The 22,702-nt window shown below is 45.4% G+C and overlaps 1 protein-coding gene across 10 annotated transcripts in view; it reads right to left on the bottom strand.

Annotated features, from left to right (window-relative positions):
- The window catches only part of MAPK10 (mitogen-activated protein kinase 10), a 232,692-nt gene that overhangs the window by 75,448 nt on the left and 134,542 nt on the right, over positions 1 to 22,702 (bottom strand). For all 10 annotated transcript variants that reach the window (XM_053404162.1, XM_053404165.1, XM_053404157.1 and 7 more), the window contains one exon: positions 20,349 to 20,518. In XM_053404162.1, the coding sequence (XP_053260137.1) occupies positions 20,349 to 20,470 (122 nt within the window). In that variant the 5' untranslated portion in view covers positions 20,471 to 20,518. The remainder of the gene's footprint in view (positions 1 to 20,348; positions 20,519 to 22,702) is intronic.

Genomic DNA, 22,702 nt, shown 5'->3' with positions numbered 1-22,702 from the left:
GCCATCCTTGCTTGATGGATAAACAGAATGAGGAAGGTGTCCTCTAAGTTTCTGGGCTCCTTCAGTTACACTCAAAACTCAGGCTTTCAATACTTACCCAGGTTTCAGACCAAGATCATAACCTGGCCATACAATGCAGAGGTTTAGTTAGGTAATGGTCAGACCCAAAGGTGTGAAGATAGGCATTTCTGGGAGTGACAGCATTATTGTGGCAACTCCTTTGAGTTCAACTACCCTCTACGTCAGAGGTCAGCAAACTTTTTCATCAGAGGACTGGTCCACTGTCCCTCAGGCCTTGGGGGGGCGGACTATATTTTGAAAAATATAAATACCCTGCAAGCCGGCCCCACAGCTGCCTCTGGACCTGGAGGAGAAATGCGCTCTGCACGCGCTCAGGTGCGCATCTCGGCTGCACCCACTCACCGGCGTTGTTGATGAGCAGCAGCCGCTAAATTGGCCCATCCCTGTGGAGCTGCCAGGCGGTGTGCACCATGCCCTGTGGCCCATCGTCCGAGGCCAGGTCGGTGGGCAGGCCGCGCATGCGGAGCACCGATTAGGTGGTACACAGCTCACCCTCCAGCTGCTCCAACGTGGCCACTGAGTGCACCAGCAGCAGCAGCACCAAGCTGGGCGCCAGGTACGGGGCCAGCAGGCGCACTACATGCCGGCTGAAGCTCTGCGACTCGCCCATCACGATGCCCATGGCTGTGCCGGGTTTACCTCAGCCACATCCAATCCAAAGCCGCGCCAGTGTCGCCGCCCACCCAGAAGCCGTGCCAGTGTCGCGGAAGTGAGTCCCCATGTGGCGAGGCGTCCACAGCACGTGGGGACTGACCAAGCAGGTGGAAGGGTCCACGAGACGGATTTCCAAGCCTGGGGGTCTGCATCCGGCCCCCAGGCCATAGTTTGCTGACCCCTGCTCTATGTATAATGATCCTAGAGCAGGGGGAACTGCCTGCTAGACCCAAAGTAGGGACAGGGGAATCATGATTTCAGGTGGTGAAGGTTGAGGTGAATGAGAGAGTCCCATTTGGCCACTTCACTGAACAGGTAGGTCTTTTGTGATTTTGCTACCTTATTTTGTTTTGATGATTTATTTATTGCAATTTATTATACTTTTACAAAATAATAATTGTACCTTTGAGGTTTTATTATAACCAAGCAGTATTTCATGAAATAAATGAGTCGCTCCCTGCAGAGACAACATCTCCTGAAGCTGTTTAAAGTGCAGCTGTCCAAGGTCCTGCATTTTCTCAACTTTGGGTTGTAGTCAACAAAGTGTTACTCAGAATAGGCTCATTGAAATTAACAGACATAACTTAGTCATGTACATTTGTTTCAGTAGGTCTACCGTGAGTAGCAGACTATCGCCAATAGGTTTCAATCCTATGAGTCCCCACTGTCTGATACAGTCCAGATCCAGGGCTGACACCTTAGCATGAACAAAATCTCCATCATTAAATAACTTTAGTGGGGAGAGATGTAGCCCAAGAAATGGTCTCAAGGGAAGTGCTGAAGACAATGCCATGATTCACTTGAAGAGAGGCTACCTAAGCCCACGTAAAGCACTTTGAGTTCTGTGGAGGAAAATAAGATGTAACTATATTTAGGGCTGCCATATATCCTGGACTTTACCAGGATTTCAAATGCAGAAGAGACATCGGAATGTGTTTTCATGGTGTCCTGGTTTTTACTTTTTGAAATATGGCAACCCTAACTATATGCATGAGGGACGCGGGTGGCGCTGTGGGTAAAACCTCAGCGCCTAGGGCTTTCCGATCGCATGGTCGGCGGTTCGAATCCCCGCGGCGGGGTGAGCTCCCGTCGTTCGGTCCCAGCTCCTGCCCACCTAGCAGTTCGAAAGCACTCTTAAGTGCAAGTAGATAAATAGGGACCGCTTTCTAGTGGGAAGGTAAACGGCGTTTCCGTGTGCTGCGCTGGTGCAGGCTCGCCAGAGCAGCTTCGTCACGCTGGCCACGTGACCCGGAAGTGTCTCTGGACAGTGCTGTGAGATGGCCTCTTAAGTGAGATGGGCGCACAACCCTAGAGTCGGACACGACTGGCCCGTACGGGCAGGGGTACCTTTACCTTTAACTATATGCAACTAACTAATGTTATCTGCAAGATTCATGAAAACTGTGCTGTGAACCCACCCAGCAGGGTCATTGATTCTGTATATTTTGCTGAGAAAAGCAGCAGTTTAAATGGATCTGCAGCATTCACAAGATGTGTGTATTTGTTTACGGTACTCAAAATGTCAGACTCAGAAATGTGGCTATTGTCACTGAAAAACTCTTTAAAGGTTCCCTGTAAACGTCTCAGGTGTTTTGTGCAAGCTGGAACCATCAAATCCGTGGCAAATTTCACTCAGTGCTGTAAATTTTAGTTGATTCATCAATTAGATTAATCAGCTAAAAACCTTCTAATTGGCTAGAAATATGTATTTGATTCATTAGGCATCTGTTTTAAAACACACATTTACACATATTTACAAAAACATCAGAAAGCAGGAAGTTACCATAGAAGAAGCATGAAGGGCAAAAACTGCAGTCACTACATCCACTTCTTAGGCTTGATGCTTTCATGGTGATGACCAGAGTGTAATTTTATAACCAGCTCGTGCTGTGGCTCAGAGGTTCAGGTGTTCATCTGCTCTTCAATCAGCACAGAGATTCCTGCAACCCCCTTGAAACTGCTGGATAAGGATTTGCAATCAAGCCCGCCTGCTGTCTGTGACACAGTCGTCGTGTGCATTTTTCCCCCTTTTATTGCCTATGCAGCTGCTTCTAGGATTAAAGGAATCCATTCCTGGTCCTCCTCTGGTATTTTGCAAAGATTACAGGATCAGGCTGAGCCTTAACATACAGCATGGAAATGCATGGAGCAATATCTCTTCAGCCTCCTTATCTGCAGTATGGGGATTAAATAAATACTGAACTAACTTCAATACTGTTTTAATAGTAACAGTGGGGTATTGGTGCACACAAGGGAACATTTGCCGAAGTAGAAAAATATTTTAGGGGGACACTCTTCATTTTTGTTTGGGTCCGAATCAGAATACCAGTTCAGAAAAATAACTCACCCAATAACTATTATGGGGAAATTTTTTGAAGGCTGTAACTTTTTGCCTTTTAACTGAACTGAGTGATATTTTCAAGCATAGAAGCCCCCTCTGAGAGGATGTTGTTGTTTAGTCGTTTAGTCATGTCCGACTCTTCGTGACCCCATGGACCAGAGCACACCAGGCACTCCTGTCCTCCACTGCCTCCCGCAGTTTGGTCAAACTCATGTTAGTAGCTTCGAGAACACTGTCCAACCATCTCGTCCTCTGTCGTCCCCTTCTTCTTGTGCCCTCAATCTTTCCCAACATCAGGGTCTTTGCCAGGGAGTCTTCTCTTCTCATGAGGTGGCCAAAGTATTGGAGCCTCAGCTTCATGATCTGTCCTTCCAGTGAGCACTCAGGGCTGATTTCCTTAAGAATGGATAGGTTTGATCTTCTTGCAGTCCATGGGACTCTCAAGAGTCTCCTCCAGCACCATAATTCAAAAGCATCAATTCTTCAGCGATCAGTATTGCAGTATGTGTATTGCTAACATTGTGGGTTTTCCATGGCAGCACACTAAGAGCTCTCTGAGCTCTAATTGAGTTATTGATTAACTGAGAAAGTTCTCTGCTCCAACGCTTGAGTGTTTAACCTTAGATCACATGATTGAAGCATTCAATTGCAAATCATCCTCTTGAAGGGAGCTCAGTGTTCCTTTTTCTCTGGAGCCTCAGAGATGACAAAGGATGTGATAATGGCTTTCCAAGAGCTGTATAGCCTTCTTTATGGTCCAGCTCTCACTTCCATACATCACTACTGGAAAAACCATGACTTTAACTATACAGACCTTTGTTGGTAGAGCTTTTTAAGCAGAGCTTTTTAAGATGCTGTCTAGGTTTGCCATCGCCTTTCTCCCAAGGAGCAGGCGTCTTTTAATTTCGTGACTGCTGTCACCATCTGCAGTGATCATGGAGCCCAAGAAAGTAAAATCTCTCACTGCCAATTTCAGAAGAATGACTGCAGTAGTGTTCCTGCAAGGGCAATCTTTACCATTTTGGAGTAAGTTAAAAACAGGCTCACTTAATTTCTGAGTTCTTTTGCAGGCAATCTGCATGGAAATAAGATACAACATAAAGATGCTCCTAGGTAAGAAAAGTGCCAGATTTCAGAAGAATAGATCCATGTTTCTTGCTCTAGATGCCTTTAAAGTTGTTTGATGGGAAACTGAAAGTGATTTGCTTCCCTCCCTGTGGTTTTACGAGCTATAGTTTTAACAAGAAAATGGCAACTATTGTTGAGGCGCCTACAAAATGTCAGAAGGATAGGTGCAGAGGCTAAGTTAAGATGAATGAAAAAATAACTTCAGGCTTGTTCTGTGCTTAATTGGCACCAAAGTCACATAAACCAACTGCAAAGCCGATTTGACAGGAGTGGATGTGCGGGCATGTGGCAGAGGCAAAGGGACTTGAATATTCAGCATTTTCCAAGCGAGCACTACTAGGAGAACCAGCAGGAACATGTAACAGAGAAGATCAAGGTGATACAATACTCTAGCATACTTCCCACAAACCACTGTGATTAGAGATCCCCGATAAGATCATTCTCTCTGATTAAAAAGATAGACCAGTCAGTCACAAAAAAGCTTTCCCTTCCCATGCTGGCATTTTCCTTATATTGCAAACAATGCTTTTGCAGGCACCATGTCTGCAGTGTTCATTGATGTCTGAATTTCTGGAGGTCCCTGCTTCCATCTGAGAGAGATCCTGCTGCAGCCTGGACAAGTCTGGCATCTACCTGAAGTAACCTGCTTTGGTCCAAGATTCAGGATTAGTCTGATTCTGCTATACACCTGTCATAAGGTCTCATAAATAGCAATACCCTAGAGGTCCCGGGCCCTAAGGAAGTCAGATTAGCCTCAACCAGGGCCAGGGCCTTTTCAACACTGGCCCCGGCCTGGTGGAACGCTCTGTCTCATGAGACCAGGGCCCTGCAGGATCTGATTTCTTTCCGCAGGGCCTGTAAGACAGAGTTGTTCCACCTGGCCTTTGGCTTGGAATCTGCCTGATCCCCTCCCCCTCTTTCCTTTTCCTTCTGTGATGGAACCCCTATTTGGGGACTTCCCTGGCTTTTTTTCTGGCCCACGAAGGACCAGTCTGGATAGTTGGCCTTGGTGAAGATTTGACATTTTCTCCCCCCAAACAGTTTTTGATCTGGGCTTCCACTGAAATGAGGCTACATTTTAAGTTGTATTTTAATCCTGTTTTTAAGCTGTATTTTAATCAATTGTTTCTATACTTGATGTTAGCCACCCTGTGCCCAGTCTTGGCCGGGAATAAAATAAAATAAAATATAAAATAAAAGATAATATAAAATAAAATATAAAATATAAAATAATATAAAATATAAAATAATATAAAATATAAAATATAAAATAATATAAAATATAAAATAATATAAAATATAAAATAATATAAAATATAAAATAATATAAAATATAAAATATAAAATAAAATAATTTTTATTTTATTTTAATTTATTTATATACCACCCTTCACCATAAGATCTCAGGGCCGTTCACAGAATAAAACACAGGATAAAAACAAGTAAATAATCAAAAACAAAACAGCAGAACAATAACCGCCTGCCTTCCCACAGACACATTTAAAAGGCTGTATAATATTAATTAGCCCTAGGCCTGGTTGATAAAAGGGCTCCATATATATATATATATATATATATATATATATATATATATATATATTATGAAGGAACCAGGCCAACCTCCCTGGCGAGAGCATTCCAAGAGACAGGGAGCAACTAGAGAGAAGGCCTGTTCTGGTGTTGCCACCGTCAGGACTTCACGTGGAAGAGGCACACGAAGAAGGACCCCAGATTATGAATGCAGAGTCCAGGGGAGAAGCAGTCTTTGAGATATTGCAGTCCTGAGCCTAAGGGTCATTTGAACAGGGACGGAGGAAGGGGGTGCGGTGGGTGCGGGATGCCCCGGGTGTCACCCGAGTCCTGCGTCTCTCCTGGGAGAGACACAGTGGCTTGGGCACATGCAGGCTCCGTGCTGCCCAAACGGTCCACCCACTGCCTCCCCCTCAGCTGTAGGGAGGGTGAGTGGGAGGAGGAAGGCAGACTCCGGAGGTCCCGCGGTGACCCCCACCCCTCTGGGCAGCTTGCCCCACCCTTGATCCACTCCTATGGGCAGTTCACTCCACCCCTGAGTGTGCCACCCCAAGAGCCCGTGAGGCTTCCTCTGCCATGGCATTTGAACCCTTAGGTTTGCATCTTACCCTGTAGGACTAGGGTCTGGAACCTATGGCCTTCCATATGCTGTTGGACTCCAACTCCCCTCAGCCCCATGGGCAGGGTTGATGGCAGCTGTAGTCCAGCAACATCAGTAGAGCTACAGGTTCTTTACCTCTGCTGCAGAGCAAAAGAAGAAGAAGAGGAGGAGGAGGAGGAGGAGGAGTTTGGATTTGATATCCTGCTTTATCACTACCCGAAGGAGTCTCAAAGTGGCTAACATTCTCCTTTCCCTTACTCCCCCCACAGCAAACACTCTGTGAGATGAGTGGGGCTGAGAGACTTCAAAGAAGTTTGACTGGCCCAAAGTCACCCAGCAGCTGCATGTGGAGGAGCGGAGACGCGAACCTGGTTCCCCAGATTACGAGTCTACCGCTCTTAACCACTACACCACACTGGCTCTCAATCTGTCCCTCCTATGTAGCAGTGCTTTAAATATTTGAAGATGGATGTTGTATTTCCTCTTAAGATGTCTCTTCTCTAGGCTAAGCACCCAAGTGCTTCAACTTTTCCTCACGGGGCCACACTGATAGCTAATGAACAAACAGGAATTTGTGAACTATGAAAATAAGCAAACAAACGAAAAGCCAGTGCCATTTGCAAACTTTATTGTAAAATGTGTAAATGTAGTTTGAGCGCTGAAGTATACTTTGCCAATGAATACTATAAAATCTGTCTACTCCAGTGCAATATTAACATCAAATATCCATTCCCATTCTCATCTATATGCATAGTAGTCAACATTAAAATGTTATATTGCAGCTCCCACTAATTCAGTGGTGGAATAGTCTGGAGAGGAGAACTTTAACAGCATTTTGTGGTTTATTTGTTTTGCGGCAAATCATTTACTGGAAGCACTGGAGTGTTTATTTACCTGGGTAAGTTTTTTCCAAACTTTGAAGATACAGAACTACATTCAATTCCACCTGAAATATGGTCTTCCTAAAGTGCATATAGAAAGAAAGGCTTAAATAGATGGATAAAAGGGAGTTTTGATAGCTACACTTTGTCATGGAGAAACAAGAAAATATGAAAGCTCTGAAATTCATTTTTCTTCACATCACTCTCTCTGTCTCCCCACACACCACTTTTCTTAAAGAGAGTTCTATGCTGGGGGTCTGCCCCACCTGGTAAACTCGCCTTCAATCTTACTTTAACGCCATCCAAACGGGTGGCCATCACCACACCTTGTGGAAGTGCTGTATAAACAAGTACTTCTTTCAGTCCGTCCTGAATCTTGCAACATTCAGCTTCATTGGATAGCTCCAAGTCATTTGGGGTTGCTTTCAAAATGAAGGAGCTAAACTATAAATAGTTAAAGATACGAAATGCAGAGAAAAATACCAGATGAACTTGGACAAACAGCGGCACGAGAGCTTGAGCTAATGGAAGGCTATTTGTGGCTCTCAGTTCACTTTCCTCACACAATGCATTTTCATTAAGTCAGAAATAGCTCTCCATTAGGAGAAGCACCATGGGAGGTCACCTTAGGATCAGAACCATTAAATTCACGTTATGCCAAAAGTTCTTTCTGTGGACCCCGTGATTTTGATGGCGTTTAAGTCTAAGGTGTGGGTTAAACCACAGAGACTAGGACTTGCCGATCGGAAGGTAGGCGGTTCAAATCCCTGCGACGGGGTGAGCTCACGTTGCTCTGTCCCTGCTCCTGCCAACCTAGCAGTTCAAAAGCACATCAAAGTGCAAGTAGATAATTGGGTACCGCTCCGGCGGGAAGGTAAACGGCGTTTCCATGCGCTGCTCTGGTTCGCCAGAAGCGGCTTAGTCATGCTGGCCACATGACCCGGAAGCTGTATGCCAGCTCCCTCAGCCAATAAAGCGAGATGAGTGCCGCAACCCCAGAGTCGGTCACAACTGGACCTAATGGTCAGGGGTCCCTTTACCTAAGTCTAAGGAATGAACATAGATTTCTGGCCCTGTCTGTACAGATGCCACGCATCCTCACACTGCAGCAGCATTCTGGCAGAACACAAGTTTTGTATTCAAAATGGTAATAGGACAGGGCAAGATTCAAACTGATTGGAAAGGGTCTCAAGCTTTGAAGGCATTCATTCCAGAAAACATCAACTTTTTAAAATTTCAGTCAGAATTTATTGCTACAAACACACAGAAAACTGGAAACAGATCAGAAAGCTGTAGGCTAGCTTGACAAAGAGCTGAGTCCCTGCTACATCCAGCTTTAACACTATCAAATTAATTATTATTATTTTTATTATTATTATTATTATTATTATTATTATTATTATTATTATTATTATTTACCAGATTTGCTTGTCTCCAAATGACTTACCAAACTTAAAAGCACAAGTTTATTTATTTATTTAAATTAATACGCTGCTTGATTTTTTAAAAAAACCTCGAAGTAGTTATACTGCATATTACACCGCAAAACAAAATTAAAAATAGATGCCCCTCATAACAGCCACAGGATGCGCTGGCTGCACACTAATAATAAAGAATATCATATTAGTCTGTCAAAAACCTGGTGGGAAAGGTAAGTCTTTATCTGGCTCCCAAAAAAATGTAAATGAAGGCACTAGGTGGACTTCACTGGGGAGTGCATTCCACAGATAGAGAGCCACAACTGAAAACAAGGCCTCTCCCTTGTCACTTTCCCTCAGAGGAAAATCACCTCAGCAAAGATCTAAGGATCTGGGAAGGGCATTTCAGAAGATACTGGAGTTCTGAGCTGAAAGATCTTTAAAAGTCAAAACAAACCCAGAAGCATACAAGCAGCCAGTGTACACTGGAACCTCGGTTGTCAAACGTAATCCGTTCCAGAAGACTGTCCGACTTCCAAAACTTTTGACAACCAAGGCACAATTGCCGGTTGGCAAAATCCATTGAAAAAAATTGAGAAATGCACCTCGGAAGCCGTTCAACTTCTGAGACACGTTCGACAACAAAAGCATTCACTTCTGGGTTATCAGCATTCGAAAGCCAAAGCGTTCGACTTCTGAAATGTTCAACAACCAAGGTTCCACTGTAGTTGGAATAGGATTTGTGTTATATCACCTGTTGACTTTGAAACAGCCAGCCAGCCACATTCCGCATTAACTGAGGCTTCCAAACCACTTCCAAAAGTAGCCCATGGAAAGCACGTCTGAGGTCACTGAAGCATAGATTGCTGAAGCCAAGTTATCCCTGTCCAGATAAGGTTGCGGTTGGGCCACCAGTCTAAGCTGATAGAAGCTACTCGGCTCTAGAAGCTACTCGGCTCGACAGAGAGTACACGCAGCACAAGGGACAGCAACGGATCCAGGAAAAATCCTAAACTACTTACAAAACTAGTGCAACAATTTGGAGAAAGTCTCAAGAATATAAAAAGAACATGGATTTTGACAAATGCCAAGAATTAGTCAGCACATTTCTTCATTCGTGACTTTCTATATATAATTCCTGTATATATAATTCGCTTCTGACCTGATGTTATCATTGCTCTTTCTCTTTTTGCTCTTCTCCTACTTTCACATTGCTCTCAGATTCTCTCTGATAACAGTTATTACAGAACTACAGTGGAGAACTCTGATTATGAACGACGACTGTTGCGGAATCCTGGCAACCAAAAATGAAAGTTTCTTTTAAAAGAGAGAGCATTCAGCCGAGCAGCCGCAAGATTACCACTGAGTGGAAGCATTTTCCTTTCATTTCACCTTTTCCCACATCGCTTAGCTAAAGACAGTGGGGAAGGGGTGATATCAGGTATCCCACATCCCCCACAAGGCCATTCCTAATTCTAAAAGGTCCAAAGATGACTTTATTTATTAGACAATTTAAGTGACTATTGCTGGAAACTTTATTTTAAACCAGTGTGATTTTGTCACTGGAGAGCCTGAGGAAATTACTGAGCTTCAGATAGCATTTGATACATGCTTAGTCGTTATGAACAGCAGGATTACAGAGAAGAGGAAATGGATTGCCAAACGAAGATGGTAGGTTCCCACAGAAACCTCACATTATCCACTTACTGCCGGCTAGTAACAAATAGGCAAGAGGAAACAACATTTGTGTTGGATGCCTAAGCTAATGTGCATGGAGGTAGAACCACTGGATCACCACCCATATTGTACCTCAAATGGAAGGAAGCTTAAGAATATCAGCATGAAACAGAGCATGAAACGAGGGCCAATCACTTTCTGAAGTCCCTCCAGTCTTTGTTGTTGTTTAGTCGTTTAGTCGTGTCCGACTCTTCATGACCCCATGGGCCAGAGCACGCTAGGCACTCCTGTCTTCCACTGCCTCCCACAGTTTGGTCAAATTCATGCTGGTAGCTTTGAGAACACTGTCCAACCATCTCGTCCTCTGTTGTCCCCTTCTCCTTGTGCCCTCCATCTTTCCCAACATTGGGGTCTTTTCCAGGGAGTCTTCTCTTCTCATGAGGTGCCAAAGTATTGGAGTCCAAGGATAGGGACCAAGGATGGGGACCAAGCTTCCAGTCTTGGTCCTCATCAAATAAGGAGGAAGAAATTTGGAATCGGTTTACTCAACAACACCGCTATTTTAAAAATATTCTTTGTTTCATATTCTACATAGAATTATGCTTCAAGTCAAATGTATAATTGACATGTTTAATAAACTGATGGACAGCTGTCAGGATGCAGTCAGTGGCTCCTAGCTGGTTGCCCAGGAAAGTATAAAGACAAGGAAAAATTCATTACAGTCCCTTTTTATTTCAGTCTTTACAGAAAAAGGCTATAGAACCCAGTCTCTTGGATAATGGCGTTGTCCCAAGTGAATCTCCACACACTCCATCTCTCCCACTTCCTCATACTCATCACCTCCTCTATGGGTGCCGTTGTGCCCTCTGTCTTTGAGCTCTTTGCTCTCCTACTTTTAAGGCTCGCCGGGTTCTGGGAGATGGAGGGTCTGGAATGCTTTCTAATGACAACGTGTCAGCCGGGTGCTGCTCTGCCTCTCCCATGATTTCCCGACTTTCCCCCTCATCTGCCTCTGAGCTGTGACCTCCTTCAAATCCCTGTTGTAAATCTATACTGTCGTCTTCCTCTTCCTCCTCCTTGGAAAGGTCAGGCTGGTGAGATGGTCTCCACCATTCCTCCTCTGCCCAGTCCCAGACAACAACTCAATGAAGGCAAGGGAGGGGGACACCTTGGTGGTGGTCAAATCCTGAGCTCAGCTGGGGAAATTAGTATGCCAACTCCAGTGCTCGTATGACATACTTTTCCTTCTAAGATGGTGGCGTGGTTCTGGAATAAGAAGGATTTGGACCCAGCACAACCCAAATCTCCCCTGATCTATGCCCAGCATGTCCCCAGGATGTCCTCATTTGCCATCTCTGCCAACAGAAGAGGGAGGCAATGGTGGTGGACCACTGGGAGAGGGGGCTTCTGAGAGTGAATCTCCCTCTCAACCCTGTGGTCCCTGGGGAGCCCTCCTGAGAACAATCATGTGTGCCATGAATGTTAATCATATGTTATTTGTTTATTATATTTCACTTACAATGCAGAATACAAAAAAGCTTATTTTTTAAAGTTTTTTCATCATCATCATAATTTTTTTATTATTTCTACCCCGCCCATCTGGCTGGGTTTCCCCAGCCACTCTTGACAACAAATATTCCCCAAATTAAATGATCCTGGAAAAATGTGATGGCTGCCCTTTGGTCCCTTTCATTGACTATTGTGTTGGCCAATCTTTCTTGGAAAGGAGACAGTGGAGAGATACCGTATTTTTCGCCCTATAGGGCGCACCGGCCCATAGGATGCACCTCGTTTTTTTGGGGGGGGGAAATGAATAAAAAAATATATTTCCCCCCCAGCCACGGGGCTGGGGCGGGGGAAGCCCGAGCTTCCTCCGACCCCAGCCCCCAGAACAGGCTGCTATCCACAAGCCTTGCAAGCCCGGTGGCAACTCCTGCCGGGCTCGCAAGGCTTGTGGACACCTGCATGAAGCATGGGGTGCCCTCCGGAGGGCGCCCCGTGCTTCGGGCTGCAGGCTGCTGCCCGCAAGCTTTGCGAGCCCACGGGAATTCCCACCGGGCTTGCAAGGCTTGTGGATAGCTTCCTGAAGCCTGCATTCGCCCCATAGGACGCACACACATTTCCCCTTCATTTATGGAGGGGAAAAAGTGCATCCTATAGGGCGAAAAATATGGTATTTTGCTGTAAAAGCTGTGGTCCACTTGCTGATCCTGTGTCTCTGCCACTAGGAAGGGCCAGTTTGAGACACGTAGAAACTGTTCCTCTCCTTCTGGAGCAACTAATATCATAGACCAAGAGGAGGCTCTTCCTCCCAAAGGATTTGGAAACCCCCCTCCTCCCCCTAACAAAATAGGGGAAGAAAGTTGTTTTTATCCATATGCAAATTTAATCAGCAGATTGGTTGATGACTTCATTAAAATTTCTTTAATCGAGCTGCAATCCTACTTATAATAACTGTGCATTTAGATAACTAAATAATGTCAAAGATGGGGTAGTTATGAAACGTTTTGCCATTTAATCCTGTGAAAATTGTAACCCACTGTCCATTTTCTCCAGGGCAGGGAGGAGGCTGGAACAAAGTCCTTCCTATCTGTGCAAAGTACATTCCGGACCCACTCACGTATGTTCCTATTTTTGTAATACAGATACCGCTTCCTTGCCCAAGAATAGTTTCTTTGCAATTTACAATATTATCCGATAATACAGCTGTGCTGTACCCCAAGCAAGAGCAAGTCAATATCACCTTGCAAAAGGTGATATTGCATAAGGACTACAGAATTAACAGAGGGAATTCCCTACCAAAAGATGTGGCCAAAAAACCCCCACTAGTTTAGATAGCCAAGGATTTCTCTAATTCTTTTTAAAAGCTACCTGACAAATTTGTAGAAAACTCAGCAAAACTCAGAACTTGAACCTGACATGCAACTTGAAACTGAAACTGTTAAATTACTTTTCTTTCCGTCACAGTTCCAATGCATCAACAGAAACTATAAATACAAGCAATATAATTCTTTATTTTTGCCTGTGCCAGACAAGCCTGCAAGGATGGAAAGTTATTCCCACAGAGATTGTGTTCCCCAAATGCTATATTTCACAGAGCTACATCCTGATCCCAAATCTTGCCGTTTCCCAGAGAAAAAAAGGGTATGAAACATTAAGGCATAAATATGAAATATGTGTCCACTTCTTTTACCCCTTGATCACATCAGCAACAGCTGGAAAAGAGGTTTCATCAAATGGAAGGAAAGATCTGTCAAATAATTACAGGTCAACCTTTTCCTTTTATTGCTCCACAAGTCAAAGTTTTAAGAAATCCAGCCATAACTCTTGTTTCAGTGTTTCTATTTCATATAAAGATGGGCCTTTTCCCTGCCCTTGGTTTCTCTTTACCACATCAGGTCAGGTAGTTGTCATAGTTGTTGCCATTGATGTGTCTGGTACAACTTCTGTCCCTCTAGGGCAGATGTGCTGGACCTCTGGCCCCCTGGCTGATGCTGAATTGCAACTCCTATCAGGCCCAGCAAGCATGGCCAAGAGCAAGGAATGGTGGGAGCTGTAGTTCAGAAATATCTGAAGGGGCAAAGGTTCCCTACACCTTCTCTGTTAAGTGCAATTGTTTATTTGACACTGAAATGGTGAATGCCTGGATTTGTATTGCTAACATTGTGGATTTTCCATGGCAGCATGCTAAGAGCTCTCTGAGCTCTACATGAGTTATTGATTAACTGAGAAAGTTCTCTGCTCCAACGCTTGAGTGTTTAACCTTAGATCACATGATTGAAGCATTCAATTGCAAATCACCCTCTTGAAGGGAGCTCAGTGTTCCTTTTTCTCTGGAGCCTCAGAGACGACAAAGGATGTGATAATGGCTTTCCAAGAGCTGTATAGCCTTAGGCAGGATGCAGGCTAACACAGGCTGCAATGGCAGAGAGACATAGTTTTGATTTCTGGAAGAAGTAAAGATATTTCTTATAGGATGCTGAGCCTCTGATGAACATGCACAAGATATTGTATGACTCTTTAGATGAATCTTTGATGTTATGTTTTGAAGAAAGTCCTGCAAGTAAAGTTTTGAACAATACTTATGGGTCGGGACAATGTATTGTTCCAAAGAGAGTTTCCCTGCTGGATTCTTTTTCAGGCTTGACTTTTAGTGACCTGCATTTTTACTGCAACCACTAACCCTGATAACAACATTCGACTCCACTGTTGGGAGTCAGCATGCCTCTGAATACCAATTGCTGGGAATCACAAGTGGGGAAAATGCTGTTGCACTCATACTCTGCTTGCAAGCTTCCCACAGGAATCTGGTCGGCCACTGTGAGAGCAGGATGCTGGAACAGACGATCCAGCAAGCTCTTCTTATGCTCAAAGCTTGCACAAATTTTTTTTAGGAAAGAAAAGCTTACAGCAGCAGCCCAGTGAGGATTGTATGTGCCCAATAGTGATAGAATGCAGAAATATTGTTTGCGAAGGGTAATGTCATAGTGGGGCTGGAATCCTAAACAGGGCGCACTCCACACTGCAACCGTTTGTCACACCTCCCTTGTAACATTTATAAACATCTGCATTTTTATGGGATTTGTAAAGAGCACATCACAGGGTATCCCTGAAAACATGCCACCGCCATTTTTAGCATTGCTCTGAACTCAAAACATGATGAGGATAGCAAAGCGGCGTTTCTGCCCCCCCCCCCACACATACCAGAACCAGCTGCCCCAATTAACACTTGATGCCCAGTGCCATTCAAACAACACTGTATTTGATCATCTTCCAATTGGGGAGGAGGGTGGGAGAAATGAGTGGAGAGGAAAGCAGCTGTTCACTATCTCTTGGCACAAAAACTGCATCGCTGCTGAACTGAGAAAGCAAGAAAGGCTATCCTATTCTAGAGGACACCGCTTTTTCATACTGCTTGGTCAGTGTTAACAAATGATAATCTTGCTGATGCTAAATCCACCATCAGCAACTAATTTCAACATGAGCTTACATTTTGAACTGAGCAAGGACTATAGAGCCAGCCACAATGGCTCTGTATACCCAACACCTTCTATCCATCTACATGCAAGCGCATGTAGAAAGCACTACACTACACATTTAAAGTGTGTTACTTTCTCCAAAGAACCCCGGGAACAGTACTTTCCCCCTCAAAGAGCTACAATTCCCAGCACTACAGTTCCCAAAATTCTTTGGGGGAAAGTCATGTACTTCAAATATCTGCTGTGTGTGCTTTTAATGTACGGTGTGACTGGCTTCCACATACCCCTCCCCGTCCTACTTTAAGGGAAAGGATTGTGTTACAGTACTATTAGTCAGAAAGGTTAGGTTGGGTTGGGTTTGCATTGCAAACTAAAGAACCTAGTTAATAAATAATAATAATAATTTATTATTTATACCCCGCCCTTCTGGCTGGGTTTCCCCAGCCACTCTGGGCGGCTTCCACCAAAACACTAAAATACAATAACCTATTAAACATTAAAAGCTTCCCTAAACAGGGCTACATTCAGATGTCTTCTAAAAGTTTAGAAGTAATTTTTCTCTTTGACATCTGGTGGGAGGGCGTTCCACAGGGCAGGTGCCACTACCGAGAAGCCCTCTGCCTGGTTCTCTGTAACTTGGCTTCTCACAGCAAGGGAACCGCCAGAAGACCCTCGGAGCCAGACCTCAGTGTCTGGGCAGAACGATGGAGGTGGAGACACTCCTTCAGGTATACAGGACAGTTTAGGGCTTTAAAGGTCAGCATCAACACATTGAATTGTGCTCAGAAACATACTGGGAGCCAGTGTAGGTCTTTCAAGACCTGTGTTATATGGTCTTGGCAGCCGCTCCCAGTCACCAATCTAGCTGCTGCATTCTGGATTAGTTGTAGTTTCCGGGTCCGCGGGCAGGTAGGGTCTCAGCCTGCGTACCAGATGGAGCCGGTAGACAGCTGCCCTGGACACAGAATTAACCTGCGCCTCCATGGACAGCTGTGAGTCCAGAATGACTCCCAGGCTGCGTACCTGGTCCTTCAAGGGCACAGTTACCCCATTCAGGACCAGGGAGTCCTCCACACCAGCCCGCCCCCTGTCCCCCCAAAACAGTACTTCTGTCTTGTCAGGATTCAACCTCAATCTGTTAGCCGCCATCCATCAGAATCCAAACTGCAAAATGTAGTATTTGGGTATAGGAAAGGATCTGGAATATTTCTACACCACTCTTCCAGGATTTGGGGTAGTGTGGTGTTTTGGCAGAACTTTTATCTCTGGACTCTTGCCTCAGTGAGGAGCAGAACCTCCTAGTGTTTTTTTTTAAAGTAGAAAGCTTTGATATGGCACTTTGCTAAACATAATTTGCTGCTTTTTTGGTTCTCTATTTGGGCACAAATTTGTGGTGCCTCTGCCAGAAGGATCATTTAGCAGCCAAGCATCTAAGAAACAGATGGTATAATTAGTGGTCAGTGTACTTGATTCTTAGGCCGTACTCCCGCAAGCTGCTCCCTTTCTCTCCAATGTTCCCTTGGAATCATAGAATTGTAGACTTGGAAGGGGCTCCGAGGGTCATCTAGTCCAACCCCCTGCAATGCAGGAATCTCAACTAGAGGTGGCAGCAGTAGCTCAAGAGAAGGCCAGCATGCGGGAAAGAAGCTCTAGAGCTGAGTGCCTGAGACAGAAACGGTGCAATATCCTACCAGCCCATGGGCAAGGACACAGTGCTGTAGCACAGAATCCCCCAAGTTCAATCCCAGCAGTGACGGAGCTTCACTGGGGGGGGGGCGGAGAGCAGGCGGGGGAGGGGCTGGTGCACATCCTGGGGGCGTGGCATGCTGCCCCAGGGACGTGGCATTCATCCTGGGTGCGTGGTGCCCACCGTGGGCAGGGGGCAGCTGTGATGGAACCCACCCACCCCGGATCGTGCTGCCGGGGGCGGTGCGCTTCCCCCCCACTCCTCTTCCTCCACCAGTGAATCCCAGGTATCTCCAGTTAAAAGGATCAGGAAGCAGGAGATAAAAGGACACCTCCACTTTTTCTGGACCCAAGACCCTGGGAAGCTGCTGACAGCCAGAGGAGACAACATAGCCTGAGCTGGCAAATGTTGCTAAGCAACTGTGGGTGGTATGGGTCATTCCCCAAAAGGAGATGATGAGGAGGAGGAGGTTGCAACATTTAGCAGGCCAGCCATGATGTTGGTTGGATTTGAGCTTCCACCACCACCAATATCATTTCAAATGCCTTTTCCTGTCTATATATATTTAGCAGGAAAGCCAGCATGGCATCTGAGGTGGAAGAAGAGGGGGAGATTAGGGTCACCAGACATCCCCGGGAACAGTCCCCAGATTTGCAAATCTGTCCCCGGGAAATGTGGCAGCCTCAGCAGCCCGGAGCCAGCCTGGTAGCTCAGTTGGCTCTGGCTGGCTTCAGGAGCTGCTCACTGTCGTGGTGCCCGCCATTTTTCCTGCACCACAGCAGTGAGCAGCTCCTGAAGCCAGCCAGAGCCAACTGCACTACCAGGCTGGCCCCTCCTGGGCAACGGCCACCCGCCCATGACTCCCAAGCCTCCCCTGATCTGTCAAAACAGATGGAGGAAGGAGATCAGGGAAGGCTTGGAAGTCACGGGCAGGTGGCGCGCCATTGCTCAGTTTTTTAAAAACTACGCATTTATGTTTCACAGGGTGCAAAAGAAGGGCTTTGCACCTTTATACAATATGCATGTGTGCTTGGGCCCAGCGTCTTTTGCCTCACCACCCCCACTACTGACTCCCTGTTGCTACTCAGCTTCCCCCCAAAAAAGTGTCCCCAGATTCATTGAAAAAAATCTGTTAACCATAGGGGAGATGGGATTAAGCCTGCTGGCTGGGCCCTTGATTTCCACACAAACGTTCTGTGAAGGTCAAGGGGAAGCCATCAGGCATGAGCTAGGCACATGCGCACACACACTCATTGGACACATGATGCTCTGGGGCTTTTCTCCAAACTCCACAGACTCAATCTTTTGAGGGGTGGGGGGCGGAGAGAGGACAGCCTGAGGAGAGAGTGGGAAAGTGGCATCGCACAGGCAGAAAATCCTGCACTAACAGGATGACTTCCTTGTATACAACCCAATGTCTTCTGGTGGCCCCCCGTCGCATAGCCCCCAGTCACATAACAGATTGAGGCTGAATCCTGACAAGAGAGAAGTACTGTTTTGGGGGGACAGGGGGTGGGTGGGTGTGGGGGACTCCCTGGTCCCGAATGGAGTAACTGTGCCCCTGAAGGACCAGGTGCTCAGCCTAGGAGTCATTCTGGGCTCCCAGCTGTCCATGGAGGCATAGGTCAATTTTGTGTCCAGGGCAGCTGTTTATCAGCTCCATCTGGTACGAAGGCTGAGACCCTACCTGCCCGCGGACTGTCTTGCCAGAGTGGTACATGCTCTGGTTATCTCTTGCTTGGACTACTGCAATGCGCTCTATGTGGGGCTACCTTTGAAGGTGACCCGGAAACTACAACTAATCCAGAGTGCGGCAGCTAGACTGGTGACTGGGAGCGGCCGCTGAGACCATATAACACCGGTCCTGAGAGATCTGCATTGGCTCCCAGTTCATTTCCGAGCACAATTCAAAGTGTTGGTGCTGACCTTTAAAGCCCTAAATGGCCTCGGTCCTGTATACCTGAAGGAGCGTCTCAGCCCGGACACTGAGATCCAGTACCGAGGGCCTTCTGGTGGTTCCCTCATTGCGAGAAGTGTGGTTACAGGGAACCAGACAGAGGGCCTTCTTGGTAGTGGCGCCGCCCTGTGGAACGCCCTCCCTTCAGCTGTGAAGGAAATAAGCAGCTATCTTCTCTTTAAAAGACATCTGAAGGCAGCCCTGTTTAGGGAAGTTTTTATTTAATGCTGTATTGTTTTTAACACTTGATTGGAAGCCGCCCAGAGTGGCTGGGGAAACTCAGCCAGATGGGCGGGGTATAAATAATAAATTATTATTATTATATATTATTATAGTTCATAGTGGCATAGCTCCCAGTTGCATGGCATTTCCATTAAATTAATGGCGATGTGGAGGTCAAGATGGGCAAGGGTATTTATAATGAAACAGTAGAAAGGGAGGGGCACAAACCAAAATAACCGAGATCTACTAAGAAAAGAAAAGAAAGCCTACAAGGATTTAAAAACAGTATCTAGAGCGTGGAGAAAGGAAAAGGCAACCTATACAGCGACAAACAATAAATCAAAGAAAGACCTACATAAACCACAAAAGATCTGATTATTTACACTGCAAGATTTATTAGCTCTCCGTGCTTTATAATGCTGCCCTTATGATATTCATATGTTTTCACGGAAATGTCAGGGTTTCTTTCTTGTTTTCTTGTTTTTATGTGAGAGAGGATTAATGGTCACATCAGCTCGGGAACCTTGCAATTCTGACAGCTTCAAAATGATACAGGATGAGACTTATTGCTTGGCAGATTTGAGGTTCTTTTTTGGAACACCAGGAAGAGAAATTACTAGCTCCGCTTGAGATGCTCTTTGCACTACTACTGCAGAGAAACCATACTCTGTGCTGTTTCCACATGCCACGTGCAGGAGAATCCATTGCTGCTATTCACAGGAGTAAGAATATTTATTGAAAAGACCAGGAGTGTGTTTCAAAATGGGGCTGGAACTGTCCACATTTGGACCATTGTTTCTGATCTCACAATGGAGACATGGATGCCTTCCTCCAGCAAGGAAAATTGGTCATGTTCCCTATACAGCCCCTGAAAAGATGAAGGTTCCCCAAACACGATTACCGGTAATTTACCTTCCTCCATTTTTGAGTGGTACCACTCCTATCAGCTCCAAGAAAAGCTGGTTAGGAGAAGACTGTACTAGGACCACAGAGATTTAGGATATTATCCACCAGGCCTTCCCCCACCTCTGATCATTTGCTGTTTCCCTGCTAATTACCACAGCCCTGAGCAACATTCATGGGTAGCAAATCATGAAGAACAACAGACGGCGTAACCCACTCACAACCAGAGGGGAAAGAAAACACGCAAATCAATAAATATGCAAGGACAACACTTCCTGCAGAAACTTACCAAACTATTCCCTGAGCCCCAGAGCCGATTGGTTTCAAGTTCTGGTAGCGCTTGAGAACTGTGAAGGTCGAGTCACCCACTTCCACGCTGTAGAACTGGTTGTCAACTTTGCTTTTACTCATGTTGTAATATTTGGCAATATATGACACATCCACTTGTTTCCCAAATCCCTGTCGCAGAGACAAAGTGGGGAGGGGGGGCAGCGGAGGAGAAGAAAGAAAACAGAATACCAGTAAACTATCAGCATAGCAATGAGGCAAAACAGACACCCAAGACTCTAAAATGTGACCTGCCCTGTCATTTCAAACTTGTTGTCAAAGAATTTCACATTGACAGCCAGCTTTCTTAATGACTTTCGTGTGATCTTTCTCAAACCTTATTTCAGATAAGAAATGGCCCTTCAGATCATATCAAGCCCTCCAAAAAGACTAGAGGATTCAACATTGAAACCCAGAGGAAGTTTTGCCCCACTTTTAGCAGTCACATCATATAATGGGATTATGTTTCTATTTTCCCAGTTCCCTTAATATATTCCTGTTTTAAAATATGTGTATTAGTCTGATAAATTAATATCCCATCCTTCTCCACATAAATGTTTCCAGGGTGACACACAAAATTAAAAGAACAAAATCAATCTGCAAAAATAATTATAACCAAGAACTGGAAAAGGAGTAATCTAATCCTTATTAGACTGGATTGAGAAAACATGGTCTGTTTTAGCCATGATAAAATTAACTTACTTTAAGAGAACTCGTATAAATCAGCCAAAGAGATTTATGAAAAAACGAGCTGTTTTCATTATGTTTTGGAATGATAAATACCAAAGCAATATACAAACATATGATGCTTTTAATTTATGGTAATCTTATACAAATTATTTGCAAGCATTTCTGTATTGTACAATTAAAAAAAAAGAATAAAAATAATAGCAAAGTGAGCTTCTTAAACACAGCAAGTAAGACAAGCTCAACAGCAGTTTTCAGCCATGGGAAATAAGGTACAGTATTTGGTGCTGATATGAGCTGGGAAGCACATTCAAAAAGGAGAGCACCACAGCTGAGAAGCCCTCGCCCCAGTTGCCACCTGCTCCGTAACACTGGATGGTGATCCAGTGAAGATCTTGGTTTGCAAGTAGGCTGAAGAGGGGCTAGGTAGTCCTTCAGGGGCCCTGGTCCCTGAGCTTTAAAGTCCAGTCTAATATGTTCACACCTGAGTATATCCTAGAACCAAAGGATGGACTTCTCTGTGGGGCAAACAAAGGAGTTGCTTTGATTCTCTTAGTTTTTTGGTTGTTATGCACAGAATGAAAACTATAATTAGAATCATAGAATTGTAGATTTGGAAGGGACCCTGAATCTAGCCCCCTGCAATGCAGGAATATGCAGCTGTCCCAGATGGGGATCAAACCTGCAACCTTGGTGTTATCAACACTACACTCTAGCCAACTGAGCAATCCAGGAACTCTCCAGCATGAACACACAGAAGCCCTAGGGCTGCTGTTTCTGGGGCTGGCCCTTTTCTCTGACCTAGCACCCTGACAATGCCAGGTGGCTGGAAGTAGCCACCCTTTAAATTCTCCACATTGTCCCTCACTTACAGTCACTCTGGAGCATGGTGAGAAATTTAAAATGTGTCTAGATATTAGTACCCAGCACTGCTGAGAACTAGACCATTGCAAGCAGGTAAGCGTACTAGAGCCTATCAGATGTCAACTGTGTCCAGATCCCCCTCAAACCTGAAACCAAACCAGATATATGTGTGTATGCATACTTAAGAAGTCCATTTTCTGTCTCTCCTGGACCTCTCAGACTGTCCATTTCCCCAGTTCAGGATGGCTGGAACTTGGAAGAGAGGTCTTGCTCAAATGAAGCAGGTCAGACTGGGACCTAATGTAGAAACTGGACAGTCTACTCTTTCCTGCATGTCAGCCCAGCCCTGATCTGGCAGGTCCTTCCATGGACTTCCCTCTCCTCTCAGGTGGCCTTGCATGCAACTGGACAAGCACTTTGGAAAATGCTGCCTGGTTTCTTCTTCCTGCTTGGTTCTGAGAGTAGGTCTGGAATGCAGAAAGCTGGTGTCCAGGTTCAACAGATCTTCGAGGATCTGGGGGAATCCAGCTCCCACTGTTCTACCTCTGAGGAGACCTCAGATTTGAGGTATGGGTAAGGCTGAACCAGTGCTTCCCCCCCCCCAAGAAAAATAGGCACTGGAACTCAACATGAATTTGTTACAGTAAGTCACTGGGCAACTTGGGGCAGCCCTGAACAGATGCCAGTTTGACAAGCGCTGTGTTCACAGAGGTGCTAAAAACTCCGGCAAGCTGTCTCCCTAGCTGGTTTAGGGGGTTGCCCCTG

Source organism: Podarcis raffonei, chromosome 9, assembly GCF_027172205.1.
Source record: "Podarcis raffonei isolate rPodRaf1 chromosome 9, rPodRaf1.pri, whole genome shotgun sequence".
NCBI classification, from domain to species: Eukaryota; Metazoa; Chordata; class Lepidosauria; order Squamata; family Lacertidae; genus Podarcis; species Podarcis raffonei.
Note: the sequence above shows the minus strand (reverse complement) of the source record. Positions and strands in the feature narration are given on the sequence as shown.